Raw genomic sequence first — 15,434 nt, 5'->3', positions numbered from 1 at the left:
GCTAAAGATAAGATCAAGAAATCATCTAGTCTTTAGCATTTTTATTCCAATTTTATGAAACTTACATATTAATAGAGTTGCTGAAATTTTTTAAAGTGTGGGGGAGGAGAATAGAAAGTGTAAATGAAATGCTCAGCATTTCCTGAAAACACTTGAGTCTATAGGCCTCAAGAGAATGGTACTGTGGCAGGAGGTCTAATATGTAAAACGCAGACAAGAAATGCTTTCTTAATGTTTCTAAGTCATTGATTAAAATAGAATTACCATTTAAAATATCTTTATTTTGTTCCGGAATAAACCCTTCTCAATATGACTTTCCTCACTGCGTCTTTTACCTGTTTGTTTCTGAGACTGTAGATGATAGGATTCAAGAAGGGAGGAACAATAGTGTAAAACACAGAAGGACCAATGTCCTGAGTCCCCTCAGAGGTCACTGACGGCCTTAGATACACATAAGAGATAGAACTGAGGAAGACGGTCACCACGAGGATGTGGGGGACGCAGGTGGAGAAAGCCTTCCCCTGCTCCTGTGTGGGGAACCTGAGCACAGTAGAAAATATGCGCACATAGGACATGGCGATAAACGAGAAGCTGCCACCACAAACCAGCACAGCGGAGATGAGAAGGAAATGCTCGTTGCTGGATGTATCAGAGCAGGAGAGCATCAGCAGGGAGGGGATGTCACAGAAAAACTGAGGGACAATGTTTGAGCCACAGAAATTCAGCAGAAACGTGTCACCAGTGTGCACACCTGCTTAGACTAGGCCACTGAGCAGGGAAGCCAGGGTCAGGCGGACACAAAGTTGGAGGTTTATGATAGTTGAATAATGGAGGGGCTGGCAGATGGCCACATAGCGCTCCCAGGCCATGACCATGAGAAACAGAATCTCCACAAAGGCACAGAAAATGACTAGGAAGATCTGGGTTGCACAGCCAGCCACTGAAATGGCCCTGTGGCCAGTGAGAGAGTTGACACAGGCAGTGGGGACAGTGACAGAAATGTAACACATGTCCAAGATGGACAGGTTCCTGAGGAAGAAGTACATGGGCGTGTGCAGGTTCTGGTCAGCAGTGGTGACGGTGACGATGAGAAGGTTCCCTAAGAGGGTGGCCAGGTACATGAATAAGAATAACATGGAGTAGAGGAACCTTAGTTTCCAGCCTTCAGCAAAGCCCATGAGGAGAAACTCGGTCACCATGGTGGAGTTGGCCATCTTGTGCAGATGCTGTCGACTGGGAGGCCGAGGAAAGAAGACAAGGGGCACACAAAAGTCAACAACCACCTCAGATGTTCTTCCTCCAAGTGTTTACTGCTGTATTAGGTAATCTGTGCATGGAGGGACATCCACTAGTGGCCTCCTGATTGGCTTCAACTCTTCTGAGTAGATTGGACTCAGAGCTCAGGAGGTTCCCTGTCTTCTGTAACACCCAGCACCGAGTCATCATCTCAATGAAGACTGAGTACCCAGTGCATCTGAAATCCCTGTGTTAGAGTATGGTCACAGTTCCATGAAAGTGTCATTAGGAACTGGCCAGCACCTTTGTGTGGATGTGGACACCCAGCAAGGATGGGCTCAGTGTCCTCCAGCATGGTCTGCCTGTCATCAAGAGACATGTCTCTATTCACTGTCCTGTCCCTATGTGCAGAAATCAGTATTGAGAGTCTCCACACATTCCTAAAGCCTCCCACTGCCCTGACTTGAAGAATGGGTGGTAAGCTGCTGATTTATATGTGATTTTACAATGTTGTTCTATGGAAATCTTTCAATTCTGCAAATTATGACTCAGTGAATGCTTGGAGCAAAGTTGAAGCTGTAACTGAATTTGAAGTCACAGCTCGAGTTGAAGTAAGCCCCCTGTGATCACACCTACTCTCTTTGAAAGCCTCTGCCACACTCACTCTCTTTGGCTGTTTTCCTCATGTTCTGTTGCTTGCCAGATCCTTCCACTCCATGCTCTTACCTCCACAAACTGTAGGAAGCTGCTGTGTGCAGTCAGTTCTGGCTGGGTCTGGTAGATAGGATCTATTACTTTTAGTTTACCCCTTTTATTCATTAACATTGCAAAGGTATTTCAATCCTTTCCTAGTAAGAAGTTCATTAACTGCTGACTCCCCACTTGAGGTACAACCTTGCCTCGCTAAGTCCTGAGAGTGGTGGCATGGCTATTTTCTGTCTGATTTTTCCTTGCTCAAGTTTCGAGTCACATTAACCGGGCTGTCCCTGTGAGGACCATGTGTTTTGCAAACTTTTTCCAGAGTTGTCTGAGATTTGCCTGTGTTTGCACCTGTCTCTATCAATCCATTGTTCCTTTGAAAAATTCCTGTGGTCTACTGTGATTTCTTTTGTATGTTACGATTTTGACTTTATATTAATGTCTTTTATCTTCTTTATAAAATTTACATATATACAACTATGCACATTATTCAAGTTAAAATTAAGCAAAGTGGTTTGACACTAAAACTTTTAAATTCATAGGGACAGCATAAAGAAAGACTTATTCCCCAGGTTTTAGCTTTCACGTTATCTATGAATGTACTCCTGTCCCTGATAGTGCCACTGTGGATTTAGAAATATAGCAATAAAACATGTGATAATTACTCTGCGTGCTTCTATTCTCTTATGATTTCAAGACAACAGTTCTGACTTATTCTTCTAATAAAATCACTTTCTTTGCCACCTCACTACAGCTGGGTCATTGGTTGAATTATAAAACACTTACTCTGAGGGTCATGTGTTCTCCTCCTGAAGTAAAGCAGTCTCCCCTGCTGTCTTCTCCAAATCTCTGGCTGAAATCTGGTCTCCCAGGAGTTTCCAGGCAGACAGGCTTTCAGGACATCTCCAGAGGCACACAGACACAGTTTCAGGCTGGTGTGCTCTCTTTATATAAAATGTGACTGTGTCCCTGCAGTCCCCAGAGGTCCTCCGGGAACACAGCACCCACCTCCTGATGATGGGGCTAGCTCACAGTAACTCAGGCAGGCAGTGCTCTCCAGAGTACAGGGGAAAGACCAGTCAACTACAGGGTGGACATGAGGTTGAACTAGTAGACATATTTTACCTGTGCAGGTGTGTGGGGATCATGGAATCAGGCACTGTGAAAATGGGGAACCCAGCAGTCCTCTCTGTGTGGGGGTTCACTGGGGCTTCTGTGTGTGCCTCAGAGACCAAGTCCTGCATTCTGAGGGGCCCAGATGCCTAGCCTGTGCCCTGAGCTTGCTAATCTGTGATGCCCTCCACCATTCCCTCTCTGAATGACAGGATTATGTATTTGTCATGTTCAGATTGGAGAGAGTGACACAGCTCATTGCTTGCATGTCTTTAAGAACTCTGAACATATCACAGTGTCTTACATAAATGGAACTTTGGAAAACCATGAATAAATATAGGCCAGGACATTGTGGAGGACAGGGTTTAGTGCCAGGGCCATTGTGGCTGGATTCACACTTGAGACTTGACACCAGCTGAATGGATCTGGATATGTTTTACATTCCTGCCAAATAAATTCACCCTTGTAGGGTGAGCTATCTGGTGGCTTTCAGGTCATTCACTGTGATGCACGAGCACCAGGTCCTGACTCCCCAAAGTCTCCAGCACTGCAGACAGAGACCCACACCTGTGGGAGGCTGGATCTCCTCCTATCTCCTGCTGAAGCCTGTGATAAATACTAATCTTCCTCTTTTCTTATTTATTTTACTATGTGTATTTAATGACTGTGGTCCTACAGTATGTGAGCTGCTCTTCATCCTCTTTCACATTCCACAGTGTTTTCAAAGGTATGCACTTCGTAGCATGTGCCAAAACCTCATTTCATGAGTGACTCACAGTATTCACACTATTCAACAGGGGCCACATTTGTTTATCCTTCATGCACTGCTGGACACAGGGGCTGTTTGGGCCTTAGTCTGCTGTGCACCATGCTGCTCGGCAGATCCTTGCCCTATTTGAGTGTCTCCTCCTTCCCTCCTTTCTTCTTCCATACCCCTGTGCTTCCTTCCTTCCTTCCTCCTTATTCCTAGTATTATAAGAGGGACTTGAGATGCCAAAGATGTAGAATGTGTATTTGAAAAGCATCCAAAAACTTATGGAAGGGCACACCTCTCAGCTTTTGATTGTCTGGGGATATCTTTATCTCTCATTTCTAAGAAACGGCACATTCTGGGTGCAGAGTTCTCATTGGGAAGTTTCATTTCTTCAGTAATGAGAACATCTCATCCCACTGTCCCCTGCCCTATAAGCCCTCTGCTGGGAAGTCTGCTGTCCAATGCATTGTGATGCCCATGTGGGATGGACTGATTTTTCTCTTGCAACCTTCAGAATCTTCTCTCAACCCTTCAATTTTTGAGAGCTTGATTAAAACTTCCTTGGGGTGGACTGGCTGGGAGGAGTGTCCTGATGCTGACTTTCAACTTCCTCTCCTGGAATGTTTGTCTCCTTCTCTATATGTTTTTTTCTTGCTTCATATTTGCATAAAATTCATTTTTTAAACTCATTTTCTTTCATGCTTTTGGCTTGAAAATGCTCCCATTTCAATTTATTGAAATTGAATGTCAACATGATGGCAGTGTTGGAGATCTGGTCTTTTTAGGAAAAAAGAAAGCATTGGAGACGTTAGGACGCACTTAAGTGGAAGAGTAATGCAGCGTGGAAAAAAAAGTTCTGCAAAAACCTTCCCCAAACCCATCAGAAGAACATTTTGAATTTGTCCTCATCACCTCATCCCTTAAGTTAGCACTGCACAGGATGGAGATGAAACTCCTTGGCTTGCATAATCCTCTTGCAGAGAAAAGAAGAGTGGGGGTTCAGCAGCGTTCCCTGCATTTCAGGACCCTGCCCAGGCATCCAGCTCCAACCCCCACCTTCTGTCTGGGTAGACCCATGTGAGGGAGGTGTTTGGAGTCAGTTGGGAAATAAGAAAGGGGGTTGGGACTTTTCAGTATCACCCATGTGACTGGAGTCACCACATGCCCCTAGTCCCCTACTAGGCACGGGACTCAGAAGCTTGCATCACTTCTGCCCTCTTGGCTGTTAGGACGCTGATGTGCCATCAGTGTGCCCAGCAGCTTCTCTGTAGAGAAACCTGCCAACTTCTGCTGCTGGCAACTCTAACTTCCAACAAAACAGAGGACTCCGTATACCTTTCACCATCACGCCATAATGATTTTTGCATCTGCAGGCTTCAGGTACCTGAGCCAGCTCCCCGCCCTCTGCTCCCAGGAGTCATCCAGAGCTGCAAGACATATGCCCCAGTCAAGGGACCCAGCCCTGCAGTCTTCGCATCTCCTGGGTTTCTGATCCACCACCTGGTTCCTTTCTCCCTCTGTGGAGCCACTCAGGCAGTCCTGCCACCAGAGGCTCAAGACTGTCATTACTGTGCTCACTCCACCCTGGGGACCTGGCCCATCTCTGGGTGGCTGGTCTACCACCCTGCTCCAATCTCCTCTTAGAGTGCCCTGAGCTATTCCCACTCAGTTACCTTGGCCCAGAGTTCCTCATCAGCAGCCGCCACATTCTCCAGGTGCATAAAGAACCCTTCTTTCTAGAGCCAGCCCAGCTGGCACTTCTAGGGACACTTTATCCCAAAGTCACAGAACAGCTCCTAGTACAAGTGTGTCAGCAAACAGCTCTGAAATCCCAATCAAGAGTCATTCCCCACTGCCTAAGTATGCACAGCTGACTTCTGCAGATAAATTGCTGCATGCTGCCAAGCTGAGCCTCTGAAGCTGTTCTCCTGCCTGGGTCCTGCCTCCTCCAGTGTGTGTGTATATGCAGCTCGCCCCGGGGCTGCATGTTGGTGCATTTGACTACAGTTTTGCAGTCTAGCTGCTCAGGCCTAGGTGGACAGCCTAACCTTTGTTGCTGGCTCACAGCCAGTCTCTACAATCCTGCACATGCTAGCTACCAGCCCAGCTGGCACACATCACTCACATCTGGATCCAGGCCTATACCACCTAGCCCTTGCTGCCATGCATGGGCCTGAGGAATCTTCTGTGTCCAGATTGTGCCTGAAGATTGTCTCCCCAGCAGAATGTGCTTACACCACTGCTTCCAGCCCTGTTCTCAGCTGCTGGACACAGAGGCCCATCTGAGGGCCCCACTCTTTCTCCCAGCATTTGATCAAGAGATAAACATTATATGGAAATTGTGACATATAAGTGTATTAAAAGTGTTAAAGGTTTTTTGTTTTTGTTTCTAAATATTTACTTTTTAGTTATAGGTGGACACAATATCTCTTTTTTATATATTTGTGGTGCTGAGGATCGAACCCAGTGCCTCATACATGCTAGGCAAGCGCTCTACCTCTGAGCCACAACCCCAACCCTAAAAGTGTTGAGTTTTTTTACGTGACCAAAGTAAGGCTGTCATTAGCTTAAACTACACTGTTTTACATAGGAAACATTTTACATGAACTTCTTGGTAGTCACCATGGGTGTGTATCAGATCACTGGTGATGTTGGTTGCACTAAAAAAGAGGTTTTAAATGCAGATGGAACAACCTCATCATGGAAGATGCCACATGGGACGTTCACAGCTGGAGAGGAGAAGTCCCTGCCCGGCTTAGTATCTAGGACATCCTGCCACTGTTTTTTGCCTTTGTGCAGCTGGTGAGTGTAAGTCGAATTCAAGGCTAATTCACTGTCCTGGGAATCTTCCCATCACTAAGAGCTCTACAAGACTGGCTATGCCTCTGTTCCATAAGTGGGGTAACAAAAATTGATATGAGCACATCTGTTCACAACACAGACCACTGAGGCTGAAGTCTCCTGTTGCTACCTAGTGCTCTGATAAAGGCTATTTTAAAATATTGCTGTTCACTGATAAAGCATGTGATTTTCCAGGAGCGCTGAGGGGGATGCAAATGAGAGGAGCGGTGTTTTCATGGGTGCTGACATACATCTTTTTTGTTGCTCATGGTCAGGAGTAAATTTAAGGCCAGCCTTAGGCTTTAGATAATACATGTATAATATGTATTTATATAATGATGTACATTTATATTATATAATCATGATACATTTTGCAAGGCTAGAGAGAGTGGCTGCTCTGATGGACATGAGAAAGGTAAATTGAAACCCCTTGGACAAGATTTGCCATTCCAGATGTCTCTAAGGACAGTCAGGATTAGTGGGAGGAGGTCAGAGTGTCATTCCTCTTGGAGACTGGGAGGGGTTTAAAACATGAATGAAGAACCTGCAGACATAGCAAGAAAATGAGAAATAGAAGTGGAGCCAACAGATGTGACTAAGATGCTGCAATTCATGATAAACTTTACTGAAGGACAAGGAGTTTATCTGCTGTCTGATTTGAGGAAAGGGACCAGCTTCACCATTCTGTGTGTGAACATCCAGGTTTCCTCGCATCATTTCATTGAAGGAAACGTTATTTCCCCATGTTTGTTTTTGATCCATTTGTCAAAATGCATCGATTGGAAATGTGTATGTTTTGCTCTCTTCTAGATCCTGTTCCTTGGTCGATGAGTCTTTCAAAGCCAATGCCAATCAATTTTGATGAGAACAGCTTTGTGATATATTTAGAAGTGATGTGGTACGATACGCTCTTCATTGTTTCCCTAAAGATTATTTGGCTATTTAGGTTTCCATAATACTTTCAGGACTTTTTTCCTACTTAAGGGAAGAATGATACTGGAATTTTTAAGCAGGAATTCCATTAAGTGTGTCTATTGCTTGGGTGACGTGGACACTTTTGTTAATTCTTCCAACCTGTGAACACAGGGTGTCTTTCCACCTGTTTGTGACTTCAGTTTATTACATCAGTGTTTTACGGAAGTCTAGGCAGATATTTCAGCTCCTTACATTAGTTACATTTTCCCTTGACTTTGGTTGTGTATTGAAATAAAAAAGAGGTTAGTTTTTTTTACTTCCAGTTATTTTCTTGTCAGCCTATAGAAAACCTGCTGACATATGGATGTTGATTTTTATTTGTGCAGCTTTACTGAATTCTCTCATTAGTTCTAATAGAGTTTGGGTAGCGTATTTAGGTTTTATGTAGTGTCACACATGCAAAATGGAAGCATTTACTGTCTCTCTTTCTGATTGGGGCCTCTTATTTTTCTCTTGCCTAGTTGCTCTTACTAGGACCCTCAATAATGCATTGGTAGAAATGGTGGCAGTGGGCTTGTCTTCTTCCTGATGTGGGAATAAAGGCCGTCAGGTGCTTGCTGTTGAGTATGCTGTTAGCTGTGAGTCTATCACTCATGCCCTTGGTTTTGTGGAAGTACGAGCAGGAAGCCTAAGACAAGTTGAACAAACTTATAAGTATGGAGAGTGAACCAGTAATGAAAACATCTCCCAAGAAATAAACACTCAAAACTTGTAGACTTCCTGGCTGAATTCTGCCAATCTGTCAAGGACAGATACTAGTCCTTCTCAAACACTCCCAATCAATTGAAGAGGAAGTAACACACCCAAACTCATTTCCCAAGGCCATGAATACTCTGACACCAAAGCCAGGAGTTGTCACAACAAGATAATAAAAGTAGCTGTGTATCCCTGATGCAAAAGTGTTCAACCAAACCGAATTCAGCAGTACATCAAAATAAGTCATATGCCATGTTCAAGTAGGTTTAATTTCTGATTGCTGCAGTGGTTCAGTATCCATAAATCAATAAAGGCCACATTAACAAAGTGAAGGTGAATACCGAATGATTATCTCAAAATTTTGACAAATTTTAAAACCTTTTCATGATAAAAATTCTTAACAATTCCACGATTTTCTCATTAAGAATTAATTTCATTGCATCCAATTAATTTTATAGGTTTTAATTTGGTTTCAAAACATATTTAAATTTGTAGTGTAATTTCCTCTTGACCCATGTGCTATTCAAAGATATTATGCAATCTTCAAATATTTTGGGATTTATATGGCTGTGTTTCTGCTGTTGGTTCCCAATTTCATTCTATTGTGGTCTGAGAGCACATATTTTATAATTTCTATTCCCTTTATTAAAAAAAATTAGTTGTTGATGGACAAAATACCTTTATTTTATTTATTTTTATATGGTGCTGAGGATTGAACCTAGTGCCTCACAGGTGCTAGGCAAGTGCTCTATCATTGAGCCACAACCTCAGTCCCTGTTTTCCTCATTTTTAAGGCATATTTTATGATCCATATGCACAGCCATAAAGAAGGATTAGTATCCGTCCTTGACAGATTGGCAGAATTCAGTCAGGAAGTCTACAAGTTTTGATTGTGATTGTGCTGCATTAGCTTGGGAAGATAGTGTGTTCTGCTATGGTTGTGAGACGTATTTTAAAGAATTTGTTTTGCATTGTTGCAGAATCTCTGCATGTATGATAATTTTTAGATGTCTTATTTTTTCATTTTTTCATTATTGGTATTGAGCAGTTTTATTAGTACACATTTTGACATTGTCTTAAAAGCAGCTTGACGTTTTTTTTTTGCAATAGTTTTTAATCTTTGTTAGTACAGAGTAGCATTTTTTCTAGGGATAATTTTACCTTACTACCAAGTCAAAACTTTATTTTTCCCTGAGCCCATGAAATTTGATGTTATTTCGGCATCACAGATCCTGAGACAAGGAGCTGTTGGCAAACTTGTGGGACCTCCACAGATCTACTCCCTTCTCCTCCAGATTTCTTCCAGTGCTTTGAAACTTTTCCTCACACGTATGGTGGATAGGTCTTCAGCTAAAGACTGGAGGATGCTTCCCAAGGACCTCACACTCTTCACGAGTCTTGCTCCTCTGATCATTCCAGATGCCCCCTTCTCTACTGCATTAGTAAGACCACTGGGGTCCACCTGCATCCCCATTTGGACCACAGCCTGGAAACTCTTGGGCTGCAGCTCATCTCATCTGTTCCCAGTCTTTCACGGATTCCTCTTCTCTGTAACTTGATGCCCATGTTTGAACAAGGGTTGTTCAATATATTCTCAGTGTTCTTTTTGTTGTTTCTGGTTGGGAGGAAAACCATGCAATCCCTGTTATCTCTATCTTAGCACAAAGAGGAGTTTCTAGATAACAAGACAATATCATCTTTAATCAACTGTTGTAGATATTCAGTGAAGAGGCCATGGATTTAGTATTATGAATCTTAATTTAAATAAATGACATCTAGTCCACCCTGTGTATTGTGACACAGTTTCTAGGCACAGAACCAGCAGCATCCCCATGATAGTCTACTGAGCTGAAAATCATGTTGTAGGTCAGTGCTTCATTTTTTTCTTTTCTAAGTTTTAGTTATTAACACTATAAATTGAACATGCTACTCCACTCTCGCTATAGTATTTCATGCATGCATACCGCATGGGCTGGTGCTGTCCAGCCTCCTTCTACCCTCTGCCCACCTTGCCCTCTACTCTGTCGCATTGCCTGCTTCCTTCCAGTTCTTCTTCTACTCTCAGGTCACCTCTTTAAAATCTCCCCAGGAAAAGGGAAGTTTCTGTTATACAATTTCAGGGTTCCTAACCATGGCAGGCCTTTTGAACCCAACACCAAACTGACACAGAGCCATAATGTCTACAGAATAATCACCTAAGAGAATAGTAAAAGACATAAACATGCTTTTAAATGTCAATTTAAAGGAAGGTAATTCATTTAAGTTGGTTTCCTTAGCCATTCCTAGAAAATGGCTTCCATATCGTCAAGCTGTATCCTTGGAGCACATTGAAGAAAGTACAAAAACAAAAAAATGTGGAAAATAATGCAGGTGTCTTTACCTAATGTACACTGATTTATTTCTAAATTAGGCAAAGAACTTGAATCAAAGTCCTTAACATGCTTTGGAAGATACAGAAATCCTTATTATCGTAAAGTGAAAGCAATCCATTTGGCCACATGCTTTTGATGGTATTACCTGTTCAAATACATGCATATGTACTGAAGTCTGAATACTCTCAGCTGGTGTGGGTACTGTTCACCCTGCAAACAGGCACGGGTGGGAGAGAAAGACCTTGCATTTCAACAGTTGACTCTGTGCAGATAGCTTTGAGTAGCAATCATTCATCTGTCCAGGGATTTAAGTTTTAGATACTACTTATTATTCAGCAAAAATTTTCCACCCTCCACAGTTCTTTTATAGTTTTATCAATAGAGGATATTAAAAAATGAACTTCAACTCATTATCTAAAGTGACGATTTTTTATTCCAAAAGCATCCTGATTTTTTCAGATTTATGATAGAACATTAAACACTTGTCTTTGACACTTATGACTCTGCACTGCATTGTGCTTTGCTACCCTTTCCCCAGGTGTTACAGACTGTGCTCTTCAGTGTGGTCCAGCAACCGGAGGGATGCAGAACCCTCACGTATGTTGTGTCTCCAGTTTCACTGCAGCAAAGCATTAGAAATTTCCTACTGTTTTTCCAAAACACAGCAAGATCCATGTTTCACAGCCATGAAACCCTGAAAAGGAGTGTGCCAAGAGGAAAACAGACCGCACTTTGCAAACCACTGATTCCTTCCACTCTGGGCACAGACCGGGGGTAGGGGCTCACACTCACCAAGGGCATGCCCACACCCGCTCAGCCCAGATAGCTCCCCAGTACCCTCACCTGCAGCTTTCAGCTCTCTGTCTCCACCCATCTGCTCTCCCAGATGCTCTCTTCCTGCTTCTCACCCATTGGCAGCACTTGTAAAGGGCAAGTCTGATCATTTCTCACTGCTCTTACAAAGTCTGGGTCACTGAGGACAATAATTGAGCATATAATGCAAAACCCTAAGCAACATAGTGAGACTCTCTCTAAAGAAAAAAATACAAAGGGCTAGGGATGTGGCTCAGTTCTCCTGAGTTCAATACCACGAAGCTACACTCCCCGTCCTTGAGTTTTAAAACCATGCAATTTAATAATCAAGTAAGCTAAGGTACCAAATATTCAGTGTTTCACTTATTTGATGAACATTTGATGCTAATTAAATAAAAATTCCATCTAAATAACATTAAAATATGAATATTACATGGCTTTTTAAAAATAATAATAATAAAATAAAAGCAGGGGAGGAAAGAAGGCACCATGCATACGTTTTCTACCCCTGCTTTGTCAACTGCCTGAATTTTGCCTTTGCTTGTGCTGTCACTTTCTCCTGGTATCCTGTCCCAGGTCCTGGCCCTCCTCTCCCAGCTCCTGCAGTTATCTGAGGACAACACCTAGTCTCTCCTCAGCACTGAGCTCTGGGATCTTCTCTCAGTCCCTTTTGCATGACAGCATGCACATGTCACAGGTGGAAACCACGTGTGCCTGAGCTGAGCATTTCCCCAGGTGCAGCCACGTGTGTTACAGACCTACGGGCACCTATCTTGTCCAACCATAATGTTAGCTCCAATTCCTTGGGAACTGTGACCATGTAGTATTCATATTTTAATATTATGTAGAATATTTTTTATTTAATTAGCATCAAAATGTTTATTGAATAAATGAAACACTGAATATTTGATACGCTACCTTAGCTTACCTGATTATTAAATTGCATGGTTTTGAAACTCAAGGACTGGAAGTGTTGTTCAGTGGCAGGGTGCTTGCCTAGCATGCATGAGGCCCTCACTTCAATCCCAGCTCCGCAAAAAAACAAGATGTTCTCCCCTGATGGACACTTCCTGCTTCTTTCTTTCACTCTGCATTTATATCTCCCAAGGTCCCTTAGGCAATTCTGGACCCAAACCTACCACGGTAAAAGACTCCTGTCCTTAAATATATGCATTCAGAAATGGTCACATGGAACAAGGTAGTCTTTAATAAGAGCAAAAAAGTCACCAATTATTCCAGGCACAAATAAGAAATTTGAAATGAGCATGTTTTTAAAGACGCTCTATCACTGCCAGTGAAGACCAGCAGGGGCAGAGGAGGCTGATCTCTTAAGCCTTTATTTGGAATTAACCTCAAATTTTCAAGAAAGTCACACGAAAAACAGTAATACAGAGAACATCTATATGCCCTATTCTCTGATCCACCTACAGTTAAACATTGTCTCCTTTATAACTTATTTTTAAAATCTTCATTATTTCAACTGATATACAATAACATTCAAATCTGTGTTACTGGAGCACCATGTGCTGTCTCCATGCCTGAATACATTGTGTATTATTTAAATCACTAAAGGTATATGTCTCCTAAAATGCTGATCAGTTCTTGATGGTTAGAATGTTCAAATCATGGCTTCTCCTTTCTGAACTACACAGTGTGTGCCTGCCATCTGTAACCCCCTGCTGTGCAACAGCACACTAGAACTTCTCTCTCTCAGTTGTACACCTTGTCCTCTGAATGCTACCGTCACTGTTTTCCGAGAACATGGCTCTTCTCTTGTAGAATCGGTGGAGTTAGGGTCTCCTGTGGGATTCCACATGGCTACCATGTCACTGCATAATGCACTTTGGGTGGACGAGGGTGAAACCCAACAGCTTTCTGGTTCAAGGAGCAATTCCTGAAAGAGGTGTGAAAATGAGATGAAGTGCCATGGTGGTCTTAGCATCTGAGGAGTAACCTTGGGAATCAATTCTAAACTCATGGTGCTCAGAATGAAGGAACTTGTAAATATAAATAGGTTATCATAACAATTTCTTACGCTGTGTTTTCTTTAAAAACTGGTCCCACATTCAACATTTTCTTTAGTGCTCCCATGACATCCTTATTCCTAAGACTATAGATTAAAGGATTCAGCACAGGGGTGAGTATGGTGTAAAAGACGGACACCATCATGTCCTTCTCTGGGGTGTGGCTGGATCTGGGGAGCATGTAGGTGTAGATAGCAGCCCCATAAAAGAGAATGACCACCATCATGTGTGAGGAGCAGGTGGCCAGGGCCTTCTTCCTGCCCTCTGCTGAGATCATCCTGTGGATAGTGAGCAAGATAAAGTAGTAAGAGCCTGAAATGACTGTCACCGGGATGAGGAGCATGAGGACGCAGCACAGGTACATGAAAACCTCATAGAGCGAGGTGTCTGAGCAGGAGAGCTTCAGTACAGCGGGGACTTCACAGAAGAAGTGCTGGCTCTCCCGGGATCTGCAGAATGGGAAGGTCATGGTGACAGGAGTGAACATGAAGCCATCCACTGATCCCAGGAACCAGCAGCCAGATGCCAGGAGGATACACACCCTGTGGTTCATGAGGACAGGGTAACGGAGCGGATGGCAGATGGCCACATAGCGGTCATAGGCCATGGCTGCCAGAAGGAAAAACTCAGAACCTGCTAGTGTCACATAGAGGAACATCTGTATCCCACATTCTGGGACAGAGATGGTACTCACACCCAGCACTTGGTCCAGGAGCATCTTGGGCACAGTGATGGAGATGTACATCATGTCCATGAGGGACAGCTGGCTGATGAAGAAGTACATGGGGGTGTGAAGCTGGGTGTTGGAGTGTATCAGAATGATCAGGACAGCATTTCCAGACAAGGCCATCAGGAAAACCATAAAGATGACCATGCAAAGCAGAGCTGGGTGTTGGGATTGCCTGAAGAGTCCCACTAGGATGAAATCTGCCCACCCCGTGTGGTTGGTCATCCAGGGGGTGATGTCCATGAGGCTCCACCTGGGCCACCAAGAAAGCTTTGGTTAGTGTTGTGCAGAAGGCTGAAATGAATGGTGTATGTGTGTGTGTTTATGCATGTGTGTGTGTGTGTGTGTGCCCACCTAATTATGCTGACCAGAAAAGTCCTACAGGTCTGTAACTTTGGGGCTTATAAATTACTCGTAATTCAATGAATTTCCCAGAAATTAATAATTCACCACTGTGGGACTGTGGCTTAAAGGGATTGGCGGTTCATACTGAAGTGACCAGAGTTGGGAGATGTGCGCTTCTTGATAGAAGATGCTGTTTGTAAACCAATGTTGGAAATTTGAAAAGTCACCACTGTGAGCAAACACAGACAGTAAATCACTGGAGAAAAGATAAATAAAACTCCTTATTTCTAAGCTTTTGTCCTAGAAATCCGAATTGAATCAGCCTCTCTGGTTTAAGGCTTCTGGTGAGATCCTAACGAATGTGAGAAGTACATTCCTTATCTAAAGATTTAGAACGTTTCTAAAACATCATTTGAGGAAAATTCATACCAAATGCTTCATCCCCTTCTGTCCACGGTATCAAACCCCATGTGAGTCTCTGTGGTTTTGTGGATAAAACCCTGATACATCTCTGATATCCTGGTGAGTCCAAATGCTCAAAAGACCCCTGATGGACCTAAGCATAAGCAGCCCAGAGTCTTCACCCGGGGATCCAGGGACGCTCCCTCCCTGACCCTCTTCTGTTCATTCTGCTTGACCTCAGGTGTGGTGAGACTCAACTAAACACAGTAAGGAATGTGCCCAGAACCTTGCCAGTGGATAAACAAATGTGCTCTCAGAGTTCATATTCACATTAATTATTTTGCAAAAGGAGCCTGGTGCTCTTAATGGTCTTATGGCATAAGACATGTTATGGCATTGGTATCTATATGACCAACCAAGGAGGTGAAATTGGAAAT

At 43.2% G+C, this 15,434-nt stretch overlaps 1 protein-coding gene and 1 pseudogene across 1 annotated transcript; both read right to left on the bottom strand.

Annotated features, from left to right (window-relative positions):
• Nucleotides 1–278: 278 nt before the first annotated feature.
• Nucleotides 279–1,214, bottom strand: LOC139705651 (olfactory receptor 14C36-like; annotated as a pseudogene).
• A 12,316-nt stretch (nt 1,215–13,530) lies between these two features.
• Nucleotides 13,531–14,493, bottom strand: LOC139705880 (olfactory receptor 2T4-like). The gene has a single exon (XM_071612776.1). The coding sequence runs from the start codon at nt 14,491–14,493 to the stop codon at nt 13,531–13,533; it is 963 nt and encodes a 320-aa protein (XP_071468877.1).
• Between the last annotated feature and the right edge of the window lie 941 nt (nt 14,494–15,434).

This window comes from Marmota flaviventris, chromosome 5, assembly GCF_047511675.1.
Source record: "Marmota flaviventris isolate mMarFla1 chromosome 5, mMarFla1.hap1, whole genome shotgun sequence".
In the NCBI taxonomy this organism is placed as follows: domain Eukaryota; kingdom Metazoa; phylum Chordata; class Mammalia; order Rodentia; family Sciuridae; genus Marmota; species Marmota flaviventris.
Note: the sequence above shows the minus strand (reverse complement) of the source record. Positions and strands in the feature narration are given on the sequence as shown.